A 23,605-nucleotide genomic window follows, 5' to 3' on the forward strand; every position below is an offset into this window, starting at 1 on the left:
TGTGGAAAGTGTATAATTTATTCAGGTATATGCTTTATTCCAACTATTTAGAGGAGACCAGCAACAAGGCTGATCAGGTTCCTTATGAAAGTTTTATTTCCAACCCGTTATTTCTGCTGCATTAACATGCTGACCCTGCCGATGTCTGAAAGGACTGTCTGCTCTGCATATGACCCCATCCTATCATAGATAGATGATGAGGCATGCGGTCACTGGGTAGACAATATTTAGTTTGACACCTTGAAATAGTCAACATTGTCCAAATGTTAAAACACAAGCTTATGGTCAATAGGAGTTTCACACTTCAAAATAAGGCGGGTTTTACTATCCGAATTGGCATAGAGTGGGAATAGGATATTGTGCAGAGTGAGCCACCATGCTCAAAGCATAGAAAACGCAGCGAGCCATGCGAGGGTTTGTGGTACACTTATATGGTGTCCATGCCAACAGACACCAGAAAAACTCATGTCAACGATAAGCTTGTGCCAACCTTTTCACAATGTCGTCATTGAAATGGTTGACATACCCAAGGTGTCTACCATCAGTGGTAAACTCGTTGACTGTAGACCTAGATATATACATATTGCTGAAGTGTAGACATACACCACTCTTGCATCCTGTACACTTCACATGAGGGCCGGGGCTTAATTACAGGATTAGCCTGGCTCTGCCCCTGTCACCACTCACCTGCAAATAATCAAAAAAGGTAGGAGGAGTGTATGATGCCCACATGGATACCATTTCTTCTAAATTATTTAAATTAAACCAGCAGGAACATTGGCAGAATAATAGTAGGGGGCTTAGAGTGGTTGACATCTTAACAGCTACAGGGACTGACTGGATGAGATACTTCATATAATGCTGAGGGGGTTGTATATAAGTAAGCTTTGTACACATTTGTTAGGTTTTCCTTCTACCAAAACCTATTAAAGCACTGTAGAGAGCAATGGCTTGATTTCTACAGTGACACATTGGAGTAGCATGGTATTTAACAGAGGATAATCAGGTTATCTTCAATGTTGCTAAATAGAGGCCCCAATACACTGGGTGAGTGATCTGCAATTTAGACTCTTTTACTGTGATTGTGGTGATGAATCGCAGGAAAGAGCCAAAATTGCTGGGAAATGATAGCGGGTCCGATGTGATGTGCGGTCCGCTGTGCATTGCACCAAATCCTCTGAATCACCCTGGCTGGAGAAGCAATCTGCAGAATTGGTCCCAGGTGACTCAGGAGCATTGCGTGCGACTTCTCAGGAGGGAGAAGTCGCAGCAATGTATGGGGGCCTTCTACAACACTGGTTTGCTTGTTAAATAGAGCCCTTAATGACAATCTGCAATAATATATACTAAGAACATACAGCTTTTTAAAGAATTCACATAACAAACCTGCTATTCTCATGTTCAGACCAGATGCTGTAGTGTTCTGCAAACTGCCTGCAACATACAAAAAGAGAAAAGGGGGCATGGGGTCAAATGAAAAATATGGAGGAATAAACTTGTTACCATAGAAGAGTTAAACCCCTTATAATTAAATACAAAGACCTCTGCCATGTTTACGTTTCCAGAGTTTGAGTACAGGGAATAAGAAATCTCCAACTTCCAGTATTCATGATTACATAGTTTTACCAGGGAGATTGCCAAGAATGAGAAAAATAATTTCTACAAAAATAGTGTCCTTTCTTCTATGTAAAATGTATTACTATTTAAAAAAAAAAAAAAAAAAAAAAAATCAGCAATCTGAGAACAAAAAGTAAGTTTATACATAAAAGAAAGGAAGCAAAAAAAAAAAAAAAAAAAAAAAGTATAGGTCTTTAAATTACTAGGTGTTCCTTCCCAAACACTGTTTTTATAACCACCACCACCATCATGTGCCACTCCTGCTAAATAAACACATGCCAACGCTTAGAACATTCATGAGAACATGGACAGCCATGAGTATTGTAGCTCCAGCTAGTTACTTAAGGATGAGAAAGTGTGATAAGTTCCAAATCTACCTCATCAAAAATAGTATACATTATATATCTATTATATATCTATATCACCATATCTTTAGGTCAGGGGTGGGGAACCTTTTTTGTGCCAAGGGCCATTTGTATGGGGAAAAAAAAATCCTTTGAGGGCCAGGTGTAAAAATTTCTCATACAAATTGTCCTGCTGCAGCTGAATAGGACTGACAGTCTCCGGTTGCTGTTGATTAAGAGGAATCTCGCAAGAACTACTGACCTCTCATGAGAATTCCCCTGTACTTGACTCCCGGCAAAGCCGCCAGTCAGGTGGGTGGGCCACTCAGACTGGCTACGGGGGCTGCATACGGCCCCCGGGCCTGAGGTTCCCCACCTCTGCTTTAGGTCAAATCAGCGTCACTCCATGATAAATTTAAAGCAAAGTAAAACTTTAATTTGTCTGTGGCGTTTTGAGCCGCTGGTCATCAGACATGCCGTAGACAAATTAAAGCTTTAAGGGTGCGCACCTTGAAAATATATATATATATATATATATATATATATATATATATATATATATATATATATATATATTTTATATATATTTATCTCCTAGTAGTCCTTAACGCTATGGCTAGTATTCAATGCTACTATACACCCTGTGCAGCGAATCCTGCACATTCACCGACATTCGGAGGGCTGGAGGATTCGCAGCCAGCCCTCCCCCTATTTGTACCGCGAATACTGGCCTATGTTTATTCAGTAATGATCTTGTATTTGTGTAGTAAGTAGTGCACATCCTTTCCACTCCTTAAGTCATTATACCAAATAAGATCCATCACATGACTTGCTAGGTCTCTAGAGGAATAAACCTAGCTCACTGCAAGACTAAAAGGGAGGAGAGGTCTTAAAGTAAAATTAGCCTTTGACAGATGCCATGCTCCAAAAAACACCCATGTATGCTGGCATCCTAAGTAAACATTGGAAGAGTGATCCAGTATAACATTTCTATTTCCAAGAATTAAAATGCACAACACTAGTAGTTATCAATGTTCTTGCAATCTAGGAATCTGTCATATTTAACTGATCACAAACAGCACGAGGAACGACCACAGATGGGATCCCCACAATAACTGTACTGTGTAGAAAAGGATAGCAAGAATAGCAACAGTTTGTCATGAATAACCTAGTCATCGTCGTCCCCCCCACACACACACACACCTTTACTAGGGAAGTTGGTGGTATCATGGGTTACGCTCATGAGAGGATGTGGAACTTTTCTGAAATTTTGGAGTCTGACATTCTGGGATAGTAGGAAAAAAAAAAAAAAGAGTGAAAAAAGGATTTTTGGCCAAGTACAATAAGCGATTTCGACAAATAAACAGACGTGCAGCTAATCATAATTGACTTGACTGCACTATTTATATTGCCAGGTAATAGTGGCACCGAGCATCGATATAACCCGCAGTGTACTCAAGGTGCAATGTAGGCTAACTTCTAGGCAATTTTGACTATATAGTGTTAAATAACTGAAAACACAAGGTTGTTCACGCATCAGATACAGCACAAGTGCCTTGTGACCTAGACAAAGCAGAACAATTTCTAAATACTTGGATAGAAATGTGCTGCAGCACTGACTGGTTTTAGCTGCTGTACTGCTCACCTCCTGGGACAGATGGCTGATATGGTGCCCCCGGCTTCCTGTCTCGCCCAGTATAACAAGTTTAACTTGTTTTACATTAGACTGTTAAACTAGATAGCTCCTTTTTAGCTCATCATTGAGTAGCTATATTCAGGGCCGGTGCCAGGTTTACTAGCACCCTAGGCAAACTTTTCAGCCCAACACATACACCCCACCCCACACACCCCCCCCCCCCCCCTCTAAAAAATAATTAAAAATATCAAGCTTCTCAGTGGCAAATGCTAGGGGACTCTGTCCTCCGGCCCTGCTACTGTCCTTGTTGCACTCTCCACTCCAGCAGTCCTGGGCTGCAGCCTGCCTCTAGACACAGACAGTGTGGGGTTCGGACAGGTGGCACTGGCTGGCCGCTGTGCGGGCTGGGAAGGCAGCGGCAGCCGCCGTTTGTCAGTGTCTGGAACAGGCGGCACTGACTGGCGGGTGAACGGATGTGCAGGGAGCAGTAGCTGCCAGTGTCCATGCCTGCGACAGGCAGGACTGGCAAACGGGTTTATGGGCTAGCAGGTGTATGGGCGGGCAGCGGCAGCCGCCTGTGTCAGCGTAAGGCAGTGGCCTTAAATTAAGCTTACTGTCCCGGCTGGCCCCTGTATAAAAGCACTCACCCACCAGCATAGGTGCTGCTGCTAGGGAGAGCAGAGCAAGTTCTTACTTCCTTTTAACAGGCATTTGTGTCCCGGCTGGGCGGCTGTAGGGGATCTAGACACTACCTTCTTTCCCTGCACCTCTCCTCTTCCAAAGAAACTCCATACAGTAACGGCTTGTGGTGCCGCCCTCCAGTGGCCAGCGACCTAGGCAATTGCCTAAAGCTGCCTAGTGGTGGCGCCACTGAATGTTTTAACTGCAGACATTCAGCTTTAATTTGAAAGCATTTCCATCCAATCAGGTGAACAGTGTAGAAATTACAACGGTTTCTATATGTGCCTCCCACTTTTTAAAGGGTCCAAAAATAATGGGACAACCGACTCAAAAGCTATTTCATGGACAGGTGTGGGTTATATCATCAGTTACGCTGGTATAAAGGTCTGGAGGTGATTCGCATGTGACAATCGCATTTGGAATTTGTTGGTGTCGAGTATCAATAGGAGATCCAAAAGGGCTGTCTATCAGTGACGCAAGCCATCTTTAGGCTGAAAAATCAAGAACAAACCCATCAGATGGATGGCAAAAAAACATTAAGTGTGGCCAGATCTTGTTTGGAACATTCTTAAAAAGAAAGAACGCACCGGAGAGCTCAGCAACACCAGAAAACCCAGAAGACCATGGATAACAAAATGTAGTGGATGACAGAAGAATTACTTCCCTGGTTAAGAAAAACAGATTGGCCAGATCAACAACACTCCAGGGAGGTAGGTGTATATGTGTCAAAGTCAACAATCAAGAGAAGATTTCACAAGCGTGAATATAGAGGGTTCACCACAAGATGAAAACCATTGGTTATTCTCAAGAACGGAAGACCAGATTAATGTTTGCCAAACATCTAAAAAAAGCCTTTACAGTTCTGGAGCAACATCCTATGGACAGATGAGACAAAGATCAACTTGTACAAGAGTGATGTGAAGAGAAAAGGAACAGAATCAAAAATTACCACCACGCTTCACTGATGGGGTATGTGTCATGGTGTGGGCATGTATAGCTGCCAATGGAACTGGTTCCCTTGTATTTATTGATAATGTGACTGCTGACAAAAGCAGCAGGATGAATTCTGAAGTGTTTCAGGCAAGAATATCTGATCATATTCAGTTAAATGCTTCAGAACTTATTGGCCGACGCTTCACAGTGCAGATGGACAATGAGCCGAAGCATACTGCAAAACCAACCAAAGAGGTTTTTTAAGGCAAATGTGTGGAATGTTATGCAATGGCCAATCACCTGACCTGAATCCAACTGAACATGCACTTCACTTGATGAAGAGAAAACTGAAGGAAAAATGCCCCAAGAACATGCAGGAGCTGAAGACATTTGCAGTAGAGGACTGGCAGAGCATCACTAGGTATGAAACCCAGCATCTGGTGAGGTCTATGCATTCCAGACTTCCAGCTGTAATTAACAGCAAAGGATTGGCAGCAAAGTACAGGTTGGGTCTTCCTTATCCGTCTATTCATTCCAAAAAACAAAATATTTTGAAAACCATGGTTTTTCAGAATATTTAGTTGTTTTTTTTTTTTCATACCTACCTCGTCCACGGCTTACACTTGGTCAATAATCATTACTAATCTGTTCACAAGCAGTAGATCAGGAATGTGCCAATGGCCCAATGCAAACAAATTTAGTGCAGCAGAAAGCTTCTCGAACTGTAAATATGTTGGTAGAGCAGTTGGATTATATTTATGGGCCCTACACACAGTGCGATATTCAGCCACTTCCTGAGCGATTTTACATAAATGGTTAAACTTCGCTGTGTGTGTGGCTCACACAGTGATGCAATGCATGGACACAAGAGTCTGATTAAGAAGAGCCCTGCTGGTCAATTCAATAGTGATCGCTCTGCGTGTGTGGTGTCCTGAGCGATCACAGTCACTGAATCTCACTCACACATTCGAGCCTCGTGGCATGGGCCGTGCCCCTCCAGGACTGGATCAGAGAGCCTGGGGCTGGCCATGCTTGTGTGGGGATCCCACGCCGTTTTTTGTACTTATGTATTATCTGGGCACCCGATTTTTTCATTGCATGCCACTACTTAAGGCATGCGACACGATTTTTAATTGTATAGTCAACCATGGGTGATATCATACCCCCACTATCCAACTACGCATGGAGTTGACTTTATATAGTGTGGCCAGCGCAGATATTACATAAGTACCCCATTTTTTTTTTTTTTCACTTTTTTTTTTTTTTTATTATAGACAAAGATAAAACTCCCTCTGGCTTTATGCCAACCCATATTTTAAATTGTAACACTTTTTTTATTGCGCTGAAGTCTCCTAAACACTTTGTGTGATTTTTAAAGCTCTCGTGCTGATTCTCCCACTATGAATCTCTGGCATAAATCTCTCCATGTGTCCCTACACATTAAAGCCCTGTATATACACAGGACGACCCAGCTGCAGCACAAACGCTCATCACACCATGATGCGGTCTGCTGAGCAGGGCTTTGCCTATTTTTAGGCTAGGCAAAGCCCCGCAATCTGGAAAAACCGAGTGCAAGCACTGGTTTACCCACCTGGTGATAGACGCACGGAACCGCACGTCAGCATTGCTGTAGGGCAGGTGTGGGGAACCTCAGGCCCATGTAGCCGGTCTGAGTGGCCCGCCCGCCCACCCACCCAGCAGCTTTGACGGGAGTCAAATACAGGGGAATTCTCGCGAGAGGTCAATAGTTCTCACAAGATTCCTCTAAAAAAGCTTTAATTTGCATATTTTATTTTTATCCCACATAATGCCACCAACACAGTACTGCAGGTCATCAAAACGCCTGTCACTATGTTGAAGGCAGAGTTTCTCAAGGTATTTATGTTTTATGACCAAGCTGAATGCTATTTATTTCCTTGACCGACAAGAACGCCTTTAGGACATACAGTTGAAGGCCTATTTCGTCATCTTACTTTGGTTCCAGTAATAAAAACAGTTCATATATAATACAAAGAAAAAGGATATCTAAGCTAATGGGGTTTGCACCAGAAACCACAGGTAAGAGTTTCTTTATACAAATCCACGGAAAACTAAAAAGGGACTTCTAAATTCTAGTTAGAGAAAAGGGGATTCATTATTCAGATTAAAAAGACATTAGTGGAAGCCTTAGAAGGAAATAAATCAAGCTGTCAAGTCATTTAAATTAATACTGTATTCTATATAATTTTTTAGTTTAAAATTGGGTTTGTTTTTTTTTTCTAGAGAAAGAAAAATCCAGCCTGTAAAACTTGTCTCAAAAGGTCATTCTATCCATGAACAAGTAATAAAATGGCCTGTCTAGGGGGCCCATGTCCGGGATTAGCAAAGACACGTCCTATGTTACCACAATTTAGATATTGGAAGGGGACTAAAAATCTAACAGAAAACAAGTGTATTAGAACCATCAAGGAGTTAGTTATACTGGATAAAATGAGGCTAGTATTCTTAGTGTACACTTGAAAGATTGTGGCAGATACTTTCATTTATTGAAAAAGATCCTTGCTATGTACATAGGGAAACCTGCAGAGATGGTGGTAGAGAAACATCAAGTGGCAAAACTCTGAAGCTACACTTTTCAGAGTTTAGAGGGGACAAAACCAAATTTTTCGCCGTGGGGGAGAGAATAAAAGCAATTATCGGAAATGTATTCACGCATACACTTGTAATTAATCGTTACGGGCAAAAAGGAATTGCCCTTTTTTGTTTCACCTACCGAAACATTTGTCAAGGGTTGAAAACTGAAGTATGGATTGTGTAATGGATAGCATTACTGCTTAACACCACTGAGGGTTATGGGTTCGATTCCCACCATAACCCAAACTGTGAGGAGTTTGTATATTCTCCCTGTATTTGCATGGTTTTCCTCCCACATTCCAAAAATATATACTGGTAGGTTATTTGGTTCCTAACAAAAATTAACCCTATAATGTCTGCGTGTGCATATGGTGGACTATACATTGTAAGCTCCACTGGGGAAGGGACTGATGTGAATGTTCAAATATTGTCTTTAAAGCCCTGCAGAATATATATTGGCAGATACAAAAGCCAGAATCCTGGGAACAGAATGGTTTAGCAGTTCCTTCGAGCAACCGGAAGTGATCTTATCCCCAAACAAAGGCCTGCACTGATGACCCAATTCACACTGAGCCCAGACAGGAGTTAGAACGCAGCAGTATGAATATGGTTCAGGTAGCTATAGCACAAGAGAAATAAACAAGTAGATGATATTTATATGTAGTAATTGTATTGAGTTTTATTTACAGATATATTGATAGTAAATAGAATTTGATTAGGATATACTAATCATCTCTTTAGGACACATGGTTAATTACATGGTAATGAAAGCAGGTTATTATAAAGGAACCCGCATTGGGGGGGGGGGGGGGGGGGGGAATGGGGGTATTTAACACGTGCCAATATTTCCGACAGATGAATGGCTTTCCCAGTGATGAGGGAACACGCAGCAGCGCTCATCGCCGGGGCATACACACTGGGCTGCTTTGAGCTGAAAGCCACTCAAACATGCTATTTTGAGAGACTTTCAGCTCAAAGTCATCCAGTGTATATGGGCCTTTAGTCAGAACAAACAAAAATGGCCCAGGATGTTCTGACAGTCAGAATCCCATATTGAATACCCCTGATTGTTTTTAAAATTGCACTGAGCAGTATAAATACCGTTTAGTGTTCTAATTAAATTATTCTGATGTAAATATATATTTAGTTTTAAAAATTACATTCTGCATTCCAAAAGTTGATAAATGTACATTTAAATCAAAAAGGAATTGCACAGTGTGGTTTGACTTCTGTAGTTACTAAGCAGTGTGTACGTGTACACACAACTCTTCCCTCATTTGTAGGATGCATGTGCTTTCAATTATAGATTATGCAATAATCAGCTTTCATTACAGATTAGTAAAAAAAAAAAAAAAAAAAAAAAAAAAAAAAAAAACACACAGCATGGAGGAGGTTTCTGCTTTACACATGACCGAGATGATTCTACATTAGAAGCTTCTTAATTGGCATATTTCTTAGAGGAGTGGTCACTGTAAAATGTGCAAAGGGTAGGGTATTGTTAAGGTTTGTTTAGATCACTGGGAGATTGCTTTGTTGCTTGCTACTTGATCCTTTTTTTGAGTTAAATGCAATGATTAGCAATTTCACAATGAAACTCCCAGAGTCACTTTAGGCAATTGCACTAGTACTAGATGTGACAGGACAGACTCCATTACCTGCAATTTTACTGCAAATGTCTCATGCTACCTATAGCACATCAAAAAGCCACAGACAGTCAAGAAAGCTATTCAAGAACACTTTTAATAAAAAAAAAAAAAAAACACACGTGGTTTAATCAACCTAAATTTTTTTAGTGTAAAACAGGTCTCAAAATAGTGCAGGTCATATTGGAATATGACCACATTCTGTAGGAAAAGTGTCATAGCAAACAAATAATGGAAATTTTTTTAAGATGTATATTTACAGAATGACTTTTTACAGGCAGTGCAGCTATATTTGCCTTAACATTAAACACATTTTTCTAGCATGTCAGCTGCAGCATGCAATAGTTAACTGCAGTGAAAATCCCATTACCCATTTCTATGCTGTAACTTGTGAAACCCCCAAAGACATGGAGTCCTATAAAATTCAAAAACACAGGACCTTTTGACAGAGTTATGCATTGTATTTCTTACTTTTACTGGAGTTTCCACACAATTTGTGTCAGGTTTGCCGAGCTGCACATGGACTAAAATGATACCTACGCATTGAAGATTTAGGGGGAAATGTAGAAGGGTGAGGGAATCATAAAGTGAGAGACTTGGTAAATGTGTGTACACACGGAGCAATATGATCGCTGGTAATATATTGCTCAGCAATCATACTGCTCAGTGTCCCATTTTCATCAGCGACCGGAGATGGTCGCTGATGAAAATGTCACAGTGCCGGGAGAAGAGGCAGGGGAAGTCGCTGGTCGGAGGAGCATACTCATCCAACCAGCGCCCATTAGGAGGCTGAAAACGGGAGCGCGCAACTGGCGATTTATCACCGGTGCAGACTCCAATCGCTGGCAATATGGTCACTCAGCGACCATATTGCCAGCGATTTTTGCATGTGTGTACACAGCTTAAGACAGGGGTCTTCAACCCATGGCCCGCGGGCCACGAGTGGCCCGCGGAGCTGATCTCAGTGGCCCCCTGCCCGCCATGCACAGAATTTTTTTTTTTTAAGTAAAAGAAAATGCTGCCGAGGGAGGCAGTGTAATGGAGTCCCCTTGGGTGCTGCCTACCCAATTTCCATTGGCTGCAGGCAGGGCAGAGGAGTGGATCCAGCGCGGCTGAGGGAGGAGGAGGCACGTCTGGTCACGAGCTAGGGAGTTGGGACCCGGCGAAGCTGCGGGAGGAGGAGACGCAGCTGGCGGGAGCAGGGGACCCGGCACTGGAACTGCAGGAGGAGGAGGCACAGCTGGCGGAGGGGACCCGGCGAAACTGCAGGAGGAGGAGGCATGGATGGTGGAAGCAGGTGACCCGTCAAAGCAGCAGGATGAGGAGGTACATCTGGCGGGAGCAGGGGACCTGGCAAAGCTGCAGGCATTACTGGGGGCATTGTGTGTGTGGCATTACTGGGGGCATTGTGTGTGAGGGGCACTGCTGGGGCATTGTGTGAGGGGCACTGCTGGAGCATTGTGTGTGAGGGGCACTGCTGGGGCATTGTGTGTGAGGGGCACTGCTGGGACATTGTGTGTGAGGGGCACTGCTGGGACATTGTGTGTGAGGGGCACTGCTGGGACATTGTGTGTGAGGGGCACTGCTGGGGCATTGTGTGTGAGGGGCACTGCTGGGGCATTGTGTGAGGGGCACTGCTGGGGCATTGTGTGAGGGGCACTGCTGGGGCATTGTGTGAGGGGCATTGTGTGAGGGGCACTGCTGGGGCATTAGGTGAGGGGCACTGCTGGGGCATCATATGTATAAGCAGGAGTACTGCTGGCATTATGGTCTGTGGCATAATGGGCATCAGTGTGGGGCATAATGTGCAATGGGCAAAATTTTGTGTGGATTAATGTGTAATGGGCATCACGGTGCGGCATAATGTGTAATGGGCATTATGGTGTATGACATAATGTACAACAGGTATTACGGTGTGTGGCATAATGTCTAATGGACACTATGGTGTGATGCACAATGTGTAATGGGCATTACGGATAAACAGTGTAACAGTGTATATTGATTTAAGTAGCCTTTCATTGTTTGGGTTTGATCTGTGAGGCATACTATTTCACTGTGTGGGCCTTCATGTTTATATGTCATTGTGCAGACTTCAGTCAACTTAAGCGTGTGAGGACAACGACCATTCCTGCGGTAACCAATGTCTGGCCATGCAGGTTGCAAAAGAGGTGTCAGGTAATTGTTTTCCTGCTAGTTCAAACTCGTTATAATTAGACCACGCCCCTTATAATTAGGTCACACCCGTTTTTGGGAGCGCGCCTACGGCGCGTGCAATTTATTTAATATCAAATTATATATGGGGGGGGGGGGCACATATTTTACTGTTTGCACTGGAACCCAAATTGGCTGCTGATAACTATTAGGGTGTGTGTGTGTGTGTGTGGGGTTATGTGCTGAGTATGGGCAGCTGTGCCAACTATCTATGAAGGACTGTGCTGACGTTATAGGGGAGCTGTGATTCTATGGGGCTGTCCGAAATTCCATAGGCGATTTTAGTAGCCCTCGGGCTTCACTGGATTTTTTTAGGTGGCCCACGCTGTCTTAAAGGTTGAAGACCCCTGGCTTAAGAGATTCAGAAAGTGAGAGATTTGGTAAGAAATCTGTAGGTTTTTAAAGCGGCAATCATTTACACTGCAAAAAGCAAACTGGTTTTGCAGTGTAAATGATTGCGGCTTTAAAAAAAATAAAAAACACTCACCCTATTATATTTCCCTTCTAAACTCTTTCACAACTGCAAGAAGGATCTCCAGCCACTAGGCAAATCTTGAAAAGAGACTAAAGCCCCGTACACACTGGTGCAATGGGGAGTCATTCCGAAACCCCAGATCAGCCATCCCCACTGGAGCAATGTTAATGAAGGACGGAGCAATCACTGTTCCATCCTTCATGTGCATGATGTTGCCAAGTTTGAGTGCAGCACAAACCAAGCGTTGTCGTAAGTGACCGCAATAGCCAATCAGATCCATATAATTAGACTGCATGTCGACCAGTATGTAACCTGCTTTAGTGCAAGGTCTGTCCATGCAAGTCCTTTACTAGAAATACAGTATCCTGAAAACAGGGGTCTTGTCACCAGTTCCAATTGTTTCAGGTGGTCACAATTTCCAACTGTGAAAGGGCAACAATTTTCTGCGATATATAAGAATCTGTTATTAACTAAATAATTATGCAGTGAGACCCTGCAGGATATTTAAAAAGCTACAAAATGTTTTTTTTCTAAACAAAGACACTGTACATTTATCAGAATGGTTTGCAGAAAAAAAAATAGCATGCGTTCCATTTATTTGGATCATTGTGTAGTCTGTGTGCATTTTAGGGAGGTTTTATGTAGTTTAAATAGGTTAATTATGTAATGGATTGGATCTTGTGTAGGAGAGAAGGTTTGTAGGTATAAATTTAGTGCTTCTAAGCCTGCTCAAGGATTTAAGCCTGCCATCTAAGTTCTTCTGAGTATCTCTGAACTTTCTTCATGCACCAGTATGAAACAATGTAAAAACACTTGTAGAAATTTGTACAACACTCTTAAACACCACACACAAAACGGTTATGCACAGAGGCATACGATTAATAAAGTTGACCTTCCACTGTGCACATTTATCACTAGCAAATAGCTGGGGCAGCCAAGCTGTGGCCCATGGGTCGCACATGTCGCTGCTCCTCCCCCTCCCCGAATCTGGCTCTGCGACCAATATATTGCTGGAGCTCCAGACACCTCTGTTCTTTAGGTTGTAAGTGCTTGGTGCGACCAGGTGACAGTAGTGCTGGGCCAAGTCGATCTACAGTTACATCTTTGGAGACATGATATCTAATAGTGAGTTGTTGCGACAAATGGCATGACATGTCACATCGCATGTCCTTTTCCTGCAATTGCGAAGCACAGTCATGTGTGCATTGTAATTGCAAATCTCACATGCCATCACAAGGACCAACTGGATACTGCAGCCATGACTGGTCTCGCATACGATACAAGCTGGGAGCTGCCAGGTGAGTTGGTGGGGTATGGCATGCAATACTTTGCATTGGTGGATGGGGGCCTTCACTATGAGCCAGGTATAGATGAATAAATGTCAACAGGAGGACATTATGGGGCAGATGTATTAATCCTGGTAAAGAGATAAACTGGAGATAAAGTAGAAGGAGATAATGCACCAGCCAATAAACTCCCAACTATCATATTTCAAACACAGCTGATTGGCTGGTACGTTATCTCCTTCCACTTTAATATCTATATATATATATATATATATATATTTATTACACACACATACTTTTTTATTTTTTTTAACATGGGCGTGTACCAGTGTAAAATTGTTCAGACATTGAAAATCTACTGTGGTGCACAGCTGAAGCAATCTATCTGCAGATTTAGTGATGCAGTTGTGATGTCAGGCACAGCATATAAGGATGATGATTGGTATGTGCATATGCACTCTGCAATCAGAGAGGTCAGTGGATTAGCCGGGTGGACGATCGGTCATCCTAGTGTGTACCAAGGATTAGTTTCAATGCATATGCCCTTCTCGCTTTCAAAGAGTCACAGATTTTACATGCAAGATAGTGAAAATCCTTAACCTGCTGGCAAGCATTGGAGCAAGAGACTTTAATCAGAAGCTTACAAATGATTACAGAGCCCTAGGAGAAATATTACAGAGCATAGTACTGTACAAGCAATTTGGACTAGACAGACCAAAAATCTAAGGTTCATACAGCAAAACCTACTGTTAAAGAAAGGCTTTACCAACTCACCAGAACATTCTTGAGATCTACAGTATACCACTATAAATAAGTATGCTTCAAGCAAGAGACAAAGACCTGCGCTATGTTGGACTGAGGCTAAGCTGTGGCCCATGGGTCAAAGACATGTCTCCCTCCCACTGTTAGCGGACCAGTCAAGCCAAATGAACAATCAATCAAGGCAAGTATACACACGTATACCTGCTCAACGTGTCAGTCAGGGAAACTCATTTAACTTTACCCACTGTACGGGCAATGGGTGGGCCACACACACAGCCAAATGCGTTGCTTAGTCGTCATCAGTTGACTGCATAGTACAGCAGATGCAATATCCTTGTTAACGATTTCAGGGGACTTAAAAGCAGGTAGGCAATGTAACAAAGCAATGAAGAAGGCAAGTCAGATGCTTGGTTGCATAGGGAGAGGTATCAGCAGTAGAAAGAAAGAAGTAATGCCACTGTATAGGTCATTGGTACGACCTCATCTAGAGTACAGTGTTTAGTTCTGGAGGCCATATCTCCAGAAAGATATCAATACATTAGAGACTGTACAAAGAAGGGCAACTAAAATGGTGCATGGCCTACATCACAAAACATACCAGGAAAGACTAAAATATTTTAATATGTATACTTTAGAGCAGCAGTTCCCAACCTGTGGTACGCGTACCCCTGGGGGTACGCGTCCAAACGCTGGGGGGTACGCCGCGGCCTCGCCTGTAATGGCGGCCGCGGCAGTCACACAGCGCGACCTCAGCAGCGTTTTGCCCTAATTAAAAATGGCCGCGGGAGGGCTGCTGTGCGTGTGCGGCCGCACGCAGCTCCTCCCGCGGTATTGGTAGCTTAGGGGGGAGCCAGTGGCCTCTGCAAAGCAGGGAGGAGCAGTACTGCAGATGCTCTCTCCCTGTTGTGATTACGCTGCCCCCCCCCCGACGGTAACTCACGGGGATCGCTGTGCAGTGTCCCTTTGGCGGATGTGAGGTCACAGGCAGCGTCCCTGCGGCGGATGGGAACTACTAGCTCCCATCCGCCGCAGGGACCCCGCTGCGGACCCCACATCCACCGCAGGGACCGGGTGCCTGCCTATAACAATGATAGGCAGAGGCGGTGACAGTGGGGGTGGACCGTATTACTGCGCTGCTGCTGAGTCTGGAGGGAGGCAAAGAGGTGCTGCCTGCTCATCCAGCGCCCCCCAGCCATCAGCAGCCACCTGCGGTCCCCAGAGCATGGCCACCAGGATGCGACTGGCCAGACACTGGGAGTGGGACTCGGGAGACTGCTCAAATTGTCTAAGCAGGAGCCAGGAGACATCAGCAGCAGCCCGGCCTGCAGCTCCAGGAGCCAGAGGATATCAGGTAGTGATCTCATTCTCAATGTGCCTTGACATGTGTGGTGGGATTATTTATGTATATGTATGTACGTTTGAGTGAGAGTATCAGTGTGTGTAGTATGTATGTATGACAGCGGCAGTGTGTGGGGCATACTTGTTGCTGGCACTGTGGGGCATTGCTGGCACTGTGGGGCATTGTTGGCACTGTGGGGCATACTTGTTACTGGCACTGTGGGGCATTGCTGGCACTGTGGGGCATACTTGTTACTGGCACTGTGGGGCATTGCTGGCACTGTGGGGCATACTTGTTGCTGGTACTGTGGGGCATTGCTGGCACTGTGGGGCATTGCTGGCACTGTGGGGCATACTTGTTACTGGCACTGTGGGGCATACTTGTTACTGGCACTGTGGGGCATTGCTGGCACTGTTGCACTTTTTTTTTCTCGTCATTATGACTTGCCCCTGTTAAGCCACACCCCTTTTTAGGCCACGCCCCCTAAAATTTTCATGAGGGGGTACTCCTAAATGAAAAGCCTAATCAAGGGGTACGGGAGACAAAAAAGGTTGGGAACCACTGCTTTAGAGCAAAGAAGGGAAAGGGGGGGCATGATAGAAACTTTCATATATATCAAGGGTTTTAACAAGGTACAGGTGGAGAGCAGCAGAACAAGAGGACATGCGCAGAAACTAGGGAGGAAGAATTACCGTATATACCAGAGTATAAGTCGACCCGAATATAAGCCGAGGCACCTAATTTTACAACAAAAAAAACTGGGGAAAAAAAACTTATTGACTCAAGTGGGACCCTCACTCGGGTATAAGCCGAGGGGGGCTATTTCAGCATAAAAAATGTTCTGAAAAGAGTAGGCTTATACAAGAGTATATATGGTACTTCCCAGAAAGAGTAGTAAATAAGTGGAATAGCCTCCCATCAGAGGTGGTAGAGGCAAATACAGTAGTACAATTTAAACATGCTTGGTATAGGCATATTGATATCCTTACAAAAATAAATAAATAAAGGATCAAATATGGTTTAAGGTAACATGTTTAAAAAAAAGGGGCAGACTAGATGGGCCAAGTGGTTCTTATATGCCATCAAATTCTATGTTTCTACAACGACGTAGTTCAGACACACTGTATCATGGGTACACATCCGGTTTAAGATAGATCAGCCATTTGATTCAACTGCCGCTATACTGTAGTGTGTACCCATACAATGCATTACAACCTAAATGCTTTCTTTACAGTCAGTCATGGACTCTATCCTAAACTACAACTCGCTCTGCATTATGGCTACAGATTTACAAGCCCCATAATGCAATAGAAAACTTCATTACATGTTCAGATGTGTCCAAATACATCTACACTCCATGTGATACAAGTCATGTTACACATAACACGGGTGCTCCATGTGACTCTAGAATTGGGTGCCTTTTCTGCAACTTTTTCCATTAAACACCAAGAAAATCAAAATGCAGGAAGGTCGACAGGATCATTAGGTCGATAGTCAAAAGGTAGACATGGGGTTCTTTGCATTTTTTGTCCTGTATGTCGACACAATCGACATGGACACTAAAACATAGCACCGCTGCGCTCGCCATGCTATGGGCACAGCCCCTCGCTGCGCTCGGCACACTATTTTATTCTCCCACCACGCCCTAGTGGATGGTAGGGCATGAAATACCGCCTGTCGGCACAAAAAAAATGTAAAAAATCTCATATTAAACTTTTGACTGTCAACCTTCCCCGTGTCGACCCAATAACCGGATAACGTCTATATTCAGTGTGGGACACTTGCTGTTCCTGCAATGTTAGTGTTTTTCTGGATAACAGTGAAATGTAGCATTCATATGCAGATACGCTTCAGTCACACACTGAATATAGACATGGCAAAATAATATTTTAGTCAGAAGCTGCTTGAGCATACCATTTGCGCGGTTTTGCAAATAACATGCTATTTAAATGAAAAGAAAAAAAAGAAACCTTGAAGCAACAGAATCTACTAGATGGTTGTTTAAAGCAATAGAGCAAGGCTAGATCACAGGTTCTTAAAGGCGGTCCTCAGAATCCCACACAGTGTATATGTTGCAGGTCTCCTCACAGAATCAAGAAAAATAATTAGCGCCATCTGTGGATCTTTTAAAAGGTCAGGATAGGTTTTTGTTTGGATCCTGCACAGGATTCTCCGCTATGATGATTTTACATACATCGATGAAGGGTGGAGTTAACAATTAGAATAATTTTGATTGATTCCAAATCCTCAATTAATTCTTAAATATGAAACAATTCAGCAGGTTTTAGGTTGGAGGTGCACCCAAGAGTCAGAAGAATGTATATTTCAACTGGATAGAAAGAAGACTCATGTGTGGGGGAACCCTTACAATATTTATATGTACACCTGTACTATATCCCAAGTGTCAAGGCAAATATGTTGGAAGAAGGTGATATTAATAATCATCACACTTAGATAAAAATGGTATACAATAATAAGTTAAAGAATAAAGATAGAGATAAAACCGCACTGCAAAGGAATGTCACACCCCTGTCTGTGTCCAGATGTAAAATTTATGTAAATCATTGTTTTTGATTCCTTATTCACATGATATCAAAATCAACCGTTTGCAAAAAAGGGAAAGTTTATATAGTTAGGAGATCTAGTACAAAAAGTATGTGCAGCACATGAGATCTAGTACAAAAAGTATGTGCAGCACATGAGATCTAGTACAAAAAGTATGTGCTGCACATACTTTTTATACTAGATCTCATGTGCAGCACATACTTTTTGTACTAGATCTCATCGCAAAACAGAGATACAATGAGATGCGATATTGTATACAATAATTGTAATGTGTATGGGGCACCTTTAGAGACACGTAGCCTTAAAGCCCTGTACACAGGGGGGGGGGGGGGGAGATATATTGCTCAGCAATATATGGCTGAGCAATATATTGCTCAGTTTCTCCTTTTCATCAGCGACCAGAGATGGTCACTGATGAAAGGGAACCTCTGCCGGCGGTGCCGCAGAGGTAATCAGATAGTCACAGGAGCAAGCTCCTGCGACCAGCGATTAGAATGGGGCTGAAAACGGGAGCGCTCACCCGGCGATTTGTCGCCGGGAGCAAGCTCCTGCGACCAGCGATTAGAATGGGGCTGAAAACGGGAGCGCGCACCCGGCGATTTATCGCCGGGGCACACTCCCATCACTGGCACTGGCGATTTCAGCCCCTATCGCCCCCCGTGTGTACACAGCTTAACACTTTGTACTCTTAAAATTTTTTAAGTATAACTGACATTAATTAGAAGACAATTTCAAACACAATTGAATTTAATTATCAGCAAACAGTAGCAGCCTAAATTAACGAAAAATGCGCAGTTTTAAACATGCTGTTCAAAATCAAACTAGCGTGTAATACCCTAAATTAGACAAGTGGAGCAATTGTTCTACTAACACTCAGTTAACAGTTAGTTAAAGGCAAAAGTGCCAAGTGATACGAGTAAATAAATTCCTCATACCTTCAGGCAATACATCAGGCAGTTAAAGTTAACTTTATGGTATGTGTTAAGGCTACGTGTCTCTAATTCTTATTCTGCTATGTGTTCTAATGAATATGCAACACAAATGTTACATCTCATGACTGTTTAATCTGCTACTTTAACTTATTATTGTATACCCTTTCTATTTTTTATTTAAGTGTGATTATTAATATCACCTTCTTCCAACATATTTGCCTTGACACTTAGGATATAGTACAGGTGTACATATAAATATTGTAAGAGTGCCCCTACACAAGTCTTCTTTCTCTCCAGTTGAAATGATCTTTTAAAATGTGTCAGTCAGTAATATGTGCACCTGTTGGGTGACCTGGAACACATGAATTGTGTGGAGTCCTGACTCGGGAACAATTTTGAGAAGCCAGATTTACGTGGACACATTTGTACATACACAAAGGAATCACCAAGTTATTTCCAAGGTGATGACCATTTATATATTTATTTATGCACAATGAGAGAGTCATTGTGCATAAAATCTGGATGGGTATATTTAGCTTTATTTTTCCAGAAAACAGGACGATCATAATGAGGGACAAGCCCTACAGTCAATTCCACAAGTTTTCATGGCTGTTTGTTTCTCACTGAGGAGAGACAGTACATCCTGGTAAGGGTGGGAAAGGTTTGAGTTGCGACACCATGAATATTAACAAATACCTGTACCACAGTGTATTAGCTCCTTTACTTTTTCCTATCAGACCAATTACCCAGTGAGTTGAACCAGAGTGTAATGGAAACATAATCATCCAATAAAACGAACTAAAATTAGATATTGCCTACAAATTGCTTTTTTTTTTTTTTTTTTTTTTTTTTTTTTTTTAAGAATCAACCTTTTCAGGGTAAATAAATGTTATATAACATGTCAATGTCTAAGGATAGATCCCTAGCACCTGCAATATAGCAAGTACTAAAGGAACTTTAGACCAGCCAAGATTACAATAAAAAGCATATAAGGTGCTACTGAATTTACATGCAGTCAGGAAGTAGAAAGTTGTAACTGATAAGGAAGCCTAAAGGGTTATATACAGAAGGAGTGGGAAAAAACGACTAGAGAAAAATTTAAAAAAAACAGGAACACTGGATGAGAAAGGGAAATTCAATGAAAGTTTTTTACCTTGTGATCTTTCAAAAATTACTGATCAGCAGACTCCTATTCCAAGTGAACTGGAAACGGGAACGGTGTACAGTAGTGTACTCTGCACGTGGGGAGAAAAAAAAAATATATATATAATAATTTGGGAACCAGATAAAGCCATAAAGGTCTTGAGATTAGCCAGTGAATATATGCAGTTACAGTTGGAGTCTCCCATTTCCAAAATGCTTAGGACCAGCTGTATTTTGGAAAATTTGCATACCATAATGAGATATCTTGGGGATGGTACCCAAGTCTAAAGCCATGTACACGCAGGGCAAATCTTGTAAGAGATTTTGACTAATTGGCAATATCGCTTAGAAGGTTTGCCTGAATCGCCCCGTATTTACACAGCGGGCGATAGCAATGCGCAGCCCTGCAGCACCGCTATCAACCAGCCAGATAAACACTGCAGGCAAGAATATTTTGATTAGACAATGCAGTGTGTATAAAAAGGTGTAGTGTTCATTCTAGCACCCATCATCTTTAAAAACCCATGCAGTTCCTCTTCCCTGCCTGGGGTGTTACTGTCTGCTGTAGTGCTTCTACCACAGTGTGGTCTGTATATCAGCACTGATATGCAAACCAGACCTGTGCTAGAAACACCACAGCAGACAGCGACACCCCAGGCATGGAAGAGGAACTGCATGGGTTTTCAAAGATGGCGGGTGCTAGAATGAACACTAAAGGTGCATACACATGGGGCGATAGATCGCTCAGTGTCCTGTTTTCATCAGCGACCAGAGATGGTCGCTGATGAAAACGAAACTCTGCCAGGGGAGTGCCAGCAGAAAACGAGTTGTTTCTGTTCCGCAGCTTATTGAGGACTGCCTGTCATCTCCCGCACCCACCCATCTCCAGGGCTCCGGCGCGGTTCGCAAGTGACATCATGCCCGGGCGGATGCCAACAGAGGAAAGGAAGAAGCGGCTCACGTATCACTGCCGCCAGCATTCCGACAGGCAACTTTTACTTTATCTGCCGGGCGAGCAGCACAGGGAAACAGCTGGTCGCAAGAGCGCTCCCGTTTTTAGCCCCCTGATAGTCGCAGGAGCTTGAACAGGGGGCTAAAAACGGCAGCGCGCACCTGGCGATTTTTTTGGCGGTGCACACTCCAAATCGCTGCCAATATGGTCGCTGACCCACCATATTGGCAGCGATTTTTGCCCGTGTGTACACAGCTTTAGGCTGCATGCACTGGCTGCTGCTGGGGATGGCTGCTGGCTTATCTCCGGCAGCGACATTGTGATTTTGACTAAGCAAAATCGCTTAGTCAAAAATCCTCCATCCTCCAGCCCATGTGTACACCCCTTAAGCATAGAATTGTATTTCAATTACACCATATACGGTTAGCCTGAAGGTCATTTCATTCATGTATGTCTACAAACAAGAAATACATTTATTGTTTCATATACACACAGCCTGGAGTTAATTTATAAACAAGATACGTTCACTAAACAAAATTTGTGTATGTCGAACCAACAAAAAGCGAGCATCATAACCTCAGTCACAATATGCATAGCACCTGTCTGCTGGTATTTGGCTTAAATTATATACACTATTGCATGCATTGTACGAGTAAACAAATTCCACAGACATACAGATAACCATCTCAGCTGTGAGTCTAGGTATAGGCAGCTTTGGGTTTTTGCATATTTATACTGGTTTGCTAAAATATTTTGCCCCACTTAATCTCAGTTTGGGGACAAACTGTAATAGCACACAGCCCAGCTAAACTCAAGCTATAAGTGTCTGGTTTTGAACCCATGGGTTGGAAGGATTTGCAAAAAAGCTCTGCAAATCCAGGTTTTGTTGTCAGGCACTTTGGGTTCAATTTAATATTTGGGAAGGGGGCGGGGTTCAAGTTGCCATGCCACCAAACAAACTGCAACCTCCAACCTTGCATTCAGCTGTATGCATACAAAAATGAAGATGGCTATTGACTACAAGTTAAAATACTATTTTATTAGAAATGTATAATCTTGTTCGCTACTAGACTTTAGTTTATAATATTTACCAAAATGTACACAACCATATCTGTTAAATCAGAAACACTGTAGTCAAATGTAAAGAAATAAAAACAAATAAAGACCTTTCAAAAATATTAAAATGTTCATGTAAACATTGAAGAAAAATGGTGCAGAAGACAGCTGACAGCAAATGGCATGAGATTTACAAGAACATATGGAAATCTTAATATGTATAAAAAGGTGTGATGTATATAATAAAAAGTGTCTTTAAAGTCTCTACTTTATCTTTAAGTATTTTTAAAACAGGCCTACTGTATGGATTAAATTCAATAAACTGGTTATGCAACTAACATTTGACTATTTGCCTTAGGAAGGACACTCCTTATTAAATTAATTGCCTTACAATAGCAAGACTTGTTTCATGTTCATATGGAATGTGAGGCAAAAGTTAAAGGATCATAGTTTCACGCACAAGCAGAAGTAACGTAGCAACCTTGAGCCACAGGTGTCCTAAATCACCCAGTGTTTTACGCTAGATGCTAGTCACATCTCAGACACTTGGCCTTGAGTAGCAATTTGTACTGATTTTTTTTAACGTATTACCAATGTCATTGTAGCATACGAAGTTAGGTAGTGTGTTCCGGGTAAGCTAAATTAGTTTTGTTGAACAGTTATAAAGTTGCAAATTAAGCAGAACAGTATGCGTCAGGAGGCATGGCACCGCTGCTCTTATTGATCTGGCCATTTGCCTATTTACCCAGACACCCATACGGAGAATCACTATTCAGCCAGTAATCGCAGCTGCAGAAATAGCACTTTAAAGAACCAAACCTACATTCACAGAAACTGAGAATTAGCAACAGTTTCCATGTAAAAAAAAAAAAAAAGTGGCTTTGCAGATCCACATCTTTTCAGACTTTCGGATGGTTTCTGTAAGGATTTTCAGCACACCACCACCCTGGGTCCACGCCACCATCTATTACCTTTTGTAAAGTTGTGGCGAGCGAAGCAGAGTGAGCCACCAAACCCGAAGAGTGGCGAGTGAAGTGAATCTGCATCATCGTTCCCTCGGGGGCTCTCTTCGCTCACTCGTCATAACTTTACTAAAAAGGTAATAATAGATGGTGGCATGGACACAGGAGGGTGGTGTGGACACAGGAGGGTGGTGTGGAAGTACCTTTAGTTGCCGTCCTGTCGCCGTACAGTACGTAAGTTCTATAGCGCAAGCTCCGTAGCATAAGCGGTGGCCACAAAGATGAGGAAGTACCAAAAAAAGTTAATAGATCAAATGCTACGCCAGACATTATTTCCGAGGGATATCAACCAGGATTCAATACCCCCTAAAATGTAGAGGGATAAACAAGTCTATTCATGAAGCAGTGAAAAAAAAAAAAGGGATTGGAGAAGTTGCCAATAGCAACCAATAAGC

The 23,605-nt window shown here is 42.7% G+C and overlaps 1 protein-coding gene across 2 annotated transcripts in view; it reads right to left on the reverse strand.

Annotated features, from left to right (window-relative positions):
* The window catches only part of FAM3C (FAM3 metabolism regulating signaling molecule C), a 43,187-nt gene that overhangs the window by 18,513 nt on the left and 1,069 nt on the right, over positions 1–23,605 (reverse strand). For both annotated transcript variants that reach the window (XM_083182826.1, XM_083182824.1), the window contains exons 2-3: positions 20,191–20,272; positions 1,387–1,434 (exon numbers count right to left, since the gene is read on the reverse strand). In XM_083182826.1, coding sequence (XP_083038952.1) covers positions 1,387–1,399 — 13 coding nt within the window. In that variant the 5' untranslated portion in view covers positions 1,400–1,434; positions 20,191–20,272. The remainder of the gene's footprint in view (positions 1–1,386; positions 1,435–20,190; positions 20,273–23,605) is intronic.

Source organism: Crinia signifera, chromosome 4 (genome assembly GCF_055691185.1).
Source record: "Crinia signifera chromosome 4, ASM5569118v1, whole genome shotgun sequence".
Classification (NCBI taxonomy): Eukaryota; Metazoa; Chordata; class Amphibia; order Anura; family Myobatrachidae; genus Crinia; species Crinia signifera.